The following is a 4,664-nucleotide window of genomic DNA, read 5'->3' as shown; positions in this document are numbered from 1 at the left end:
AATAAACTCCACCTCCCCGAATAAAAAGAAACATTGTCCTCAGTTCCTAACAAAATAAGAGTAAAGGAAGGGAAAGAGTGAAGAAGACTCCATATGGCTCCTTGGACATCTCTGTGTCCCCAAAAATGTCACCGCCCTTATGCTCCAACTGGATCTCATCATCCTCAACTCTGGGAGTGGTCGGGTTGGTGAACATCTAACGCACTGCCTTGGCTATTTTGGTAGACAGGTCTGGCTCCTCAGACTGGCCAGCTGGTGCCAACAGTGCTGATGGTACTGATGGTGTTGTAAGACCTGGATCAAGCAGCATGCCAAAGGGAAGATCTTCGGCTGCTACAATCTTAATGACCTGTATCTGAAGCTTGTCAACTGACTTCTTGGTGGCTTGGGACTTTCTCATTTTCTTTACTTATTTTCCTAGATCTTCAATCATTGACCCATGTTGTACCAAAGTAGCCAAAATAGTAGTATGGTTCTCCAGGGGCTTATTCAATGTCTCTTCAACTATCGGGGGAACCTGAGGGGCCTGAATAGAGGACTGTGCTACAACAATACTAGATAAGTCAGACAGCTTTGCAGTGGCTATCTGCATCCAGTTGTTGAGGCTCACCAGTGTTTGGGAATCTCGCAAAGCAGAAAGTGGGACAGTAGGCATGAGCATCAGCTTCAAAGCCGAAGTGGAACCTGTGGCAGGAACTGTAGTAGGAACTGAAGATGACGGGGGAGGCATAGCTGTTGCACTAGAGGAGGACCCGACCAAAGTGGATGGAACACCAACTGCCTCCGCAAATACCACAGATGGCTCATCAGACTGGCATGTGGTGGTAGATGACTGACTTTTTCTCTTTGGGTTGTTCACATCCATGAGTGAGTACGATGAGAAAGGCTTCTTCGGCCGCACCTTTGTGTCATAATCCCTCGGCTCTACCTGCACATTCGTTAGATACTCTCTAATGGTATTGGGATACTGGTAGGAAGAGTCATCCTTCCTGGCAATTACTAAGATGTTGGCCGACATTACGACACCCACATTGATAGGGTACCCAGCCATGATAGAAGCAACTAGAACTGCCCAAGGAATCGGAAGATATGTCTCATTCTGGCTCGGGTCTAGTCTGCTGCAGAAAAAAGTTTGCCACCCCTTTTCCTCGAAAATGAGAGTACTCCTCTGGATAGGCACCCCTGCTGTGATCCATGGTGGTGGTGGTCCTGGTGCAGCTAGAAACTTCGCTAACCAAGGATGTGCTACATCCCAAAGTGCACACTTCTCTAAGTACTTTGTGGGCTCGACATCATCAAATCCCAAGTATGTGTTCAATGTGTGATGATCAAATCGCACCTTGAGGTTTCTCACTTTCGTCACCTTTTTCCCTTTTTTGATATGCGCCACATTATCGTAGAATTCTCGGACAAGGTACTCCTTAGCATCCACCACACTCTGGATAAATCACATTCACCCTTTGCGTTCTCTAAACGGTCTCAATACTGTAGGGTTATACCTCTCCAGATCTTTTAACTGAAAATGCCTCTAATTAATAAGCGAGCAACCTCACTAGCCACCAAGTGTGGAAGTTAGTGAAGGCAGTCAAACTAACAAAACGGTCCTCCCAAACCTCTTTCTTCTTCGACCTTTCAAGGCCGGCAGTTGTATCATCTCCCCATCTTCTATCATCGGGGATGACCTGAACTGTTGTATCTGGTGCCTCATGGCAGGTACAATGGATGGCTCAGAAGCCTTACTAGCACTTTCCGAACCCTCAGAAGTGCTATGAGATGTGGACGACTCGTCCCTGAGTTGATATCTTACTGGCGTCCTTAATTGGATAGACGACTGCTCTTGAACTGAGGCCGAGTTGCCCTCCGATACTAACCTAGACGGGACATAAGAGCTTGACTCGGACAGATCTGCACCTCTCCCTCTGTCGGCTGTAGCTTTCTTTGTAATTATCTTTTTTAGATTGAGGGGTAAAACACTCTTGCCTCAACCCCTAGAAGGATCACCTTCCCTTTTGAAGTATCAGCTCTGCCTCTAGATCGAAGCATTTTCTGTATCAAGCAAAGGTAATTGTTAGTTGTAATTCAAGTTCAGACATACAGAGAGATATGTAAAGACACAACAGAAAACACAGTTAGGAACACAATTGAACATGCTTGCAGGATAAGGATCTACGGTCTACACATTTTTCCTTGCGATCGGAGATTGGGCCTTGCGGACCGCATAATTCTCTCTTGCGGCCGCAAATATGGATTACGGTCCGCACATTTTTCCTTCTGGCCGCAACTCAGAAACCAAAAATATTCCAACTCTCTGATAACAGAGAATTGGCTATTTTGAGGCCACAACCTATTTTTTGTGGTCCGCACAATTTGTCTTGCGGACACACATGTGAGTCACAAATTTGTAAACTCTCTAATATTAGGAAAAAAGGCTGTTTTTGCGGCCGCAATGGGAATTCTACGGTCCGCACAATTTTCTTGCGGCCGCAGACCCATTCCTTACTAAAGTACCCTAGATTCAACTTCTGCAAACCGCACAATTTCTTGTGCGGCCGCAGATTTCAAACAATTACGAATATGTCAGTACTTGTATCTAGGGCTTGCAATTTTTGCACAAATATTGACATGGTAACAACGTACAAGTATGAAAATCTATTTACCTATTCCCCATAGATCATGTACTAGTTGATCCACTACAGATTTACCCCCACATGGTTATACAATTTAGTTTTAGAGACAAATGACCTAAAATTAACTATAAAACTATAAATTAAACTAAAAATGAAAATTTATAACAAGTATTTGAAGCATACCAGATATGATTGAGTGCAAGAAATGAGTGATCAACAATTGCTAGGCTTGTGGGCAGATGATTTAATAAGAGATTTCAAATTGGTGCAAGTTTTGTACTCATAGAGGGAAAAGTGTAATAGGAGACCTGGACCTCTACTTTTACTTATCGATATTCCAAGGGAATAAGGAGCGAGTGTGGCCACAGAATTCCAGTTGCGGACCGTACTCTGTTATATTTTGAGCTTAAACCATCATTATGTTTGCGGTCCGCAGAATTTTATGTGCGATCACAGATCCCTTGTTGCGGACCTCAGATTTTCCATTACGGCTGCAGATCGACCATTTTTTTGACAAACCAACTTAAGAGAGTTATCATTTTCCATCTTTCATTTGTGCGGTCCTCAAGTTAATTGTGCGGCCGCATAGCACTTTTGCTTCAGGAACCATAATTGTGTGATTCGCGCAATTTAACTGACGTACGCAACTCCTTCAACACTTAACAAGATTTCTGTCCACAATTCCTGTAAAGCACACTCATCCCTATAGCATACTTCAAATCAAGTTAGCACAACCATAATTACCACACGGCGCAGAATACCATCAATTGAAATGAATAACCGCCACGACGCAGCCATTTCCAACTTTTCCCAAATAGTGCTTCACCCGGTGACCATTAACTCGGAATACCTCATTGTTTTAGTTCTTCAAGTCCAATGCACCAAAGGGTGTCACACCTGCAACTTCAAAAGGGCCACTCCATTTAGACTTTAACTTCCCAGGAAATATCATCAAACGTGAGTTGAACAATAACACAAGATCACCCACCTTGAACTCTTTGTTCCAAATGTATTTGTCATGAAGATATTTCATCTTTTTTTTGTACAAGGACGAACTTGCATAAGCATGGTACCGGAACTCATCCAACTCATTCAAATGTGAAACCCTCAAATTAACGGCTACATCCCAATTAAGTTTTAACTTCTTTAGAGCCCACATGGCTTTGTGCTCAAGTTTCACCGGAAGATCACAAGATTTTACGAACACCAACTGGTATGGAGACATTCCGATAGTTGTTTTGTAAGTTGTACGGTAAGACCATAATGCATCACCAAGCTTCTTGACCAATCCGTCTAGTTAGCATTTACTGTTTTAGACAAGATACTCTTTATCACCCGGTTGGAGACTTCCACTTGACCGTTTGCTTGTGGATGATAGGGAGTCATGACTTTATGAGTAATACCATACTTGCTAAGTAAGGTGTCGAAATCCTTGTTGCAAAAATGTGACCCCCCATCGCTTACAATAACTCGTGGAGTACCAAACTTTATGAAAATATTCTTCTTCAAGAACTCCACCACACTTCTCGCCTCATTGTTGGGTAGAGCAATGGCCTCAACCCATTTTGACACATAATCAACCGCGACCAAGATGTAGGTGTTTTCGCAAGAACTCATAAAAGGACTCATGAAGTCAGCACCTCACACATCAAAAATATCAATCTCCAAAATGGTAGTGAGAGGAATTTAACTTTTCTTTGAGATTCCCCCGACCCGTTGACATTCATCACACCTTTACACTAAATCACTTACATCGTTTTTGTAGAGAGTGGGACAATAGAAACCATAACTAAGCACTTTGGTTGTCGTTCTCGCTCCACCGTGATGACCTCCATAAGGGGAAGAATGACAAAACCCAAGAATTTCACCTCGCTCTTATTACGGTATACATCTTATAATCATCCCATCCATACAAATCCGGAAAAGGTATGGTTCACCCCAATAATAATCTTGACAATCCCGTTTGAGCTTCTTCCTTTGGTTTGAAGAGAACTCATCCGGGATGATACAACACACAAGGAAATTTGCTAGATCTGC

General features: G+C 43.1%; 1 protein-coding gene across 1 annotated transcript; it reads right to left on the bottom strand.

Moving 5' to 3' along the window:
- Nucleotides 1-3,486: 3,486 nt before the first annotated feature.
- LOC138900261 (uncharacterized) lies at nt 3,487-4,084 on the bottom strand. Its single transcript, XM_070186981.1, has 2 exons — nt 4,036-4,084; nt 3,487-3,920 (listed from the first exon to the last, which is right to left on the bottom strand). The coding sequence occupies exons 1-2, from the start codon at nt 4,082-4,084 to the stop codon at nt 3,487-3,489; spliced, it is 483 nt and encodes a 160-aa protein (XP_070043082.1).
- Between the last annotated feature and the right edge of the window lie 580 nt (nt 4,085-4,664).

This window comes from Nicotiana tomentosiformis, chromosome 10 (assembly GCF_000390325.3).
Source record: "Nicotiana tomentosiformis chromosome 10, ASM39032v3, whole genome shotgun sequence".
In the NCBI taxonomy this organism is placed as follows: Eukaryota; Viridiplantae; Streptophyta; class Magnoliopsida; order Solanales; family Solanaceae; genus Nicotiana; species Nicotiana tomentosiformis.
This window is presented reverse-complemented; position numbering and strand designations above follow the sequence as displayed.

Bases quoted from the DNA above. Each gene is read 5' to 3' on its own strand.
- LOC138900261 (XM_070186981.1), bottom strand. From the start codon at position 4,084: ATGGGGGGTCACATTTTTGCAACAAGGATTTCGACACCTTACTTAGCA. The intron at 3,921-4,035 runs GTATGGTATTAC...AATGCTAACTAG, and splicing joins TTCGACACCTTACTTAGCAA to ACGGATTGGTCAAGAAGCTT.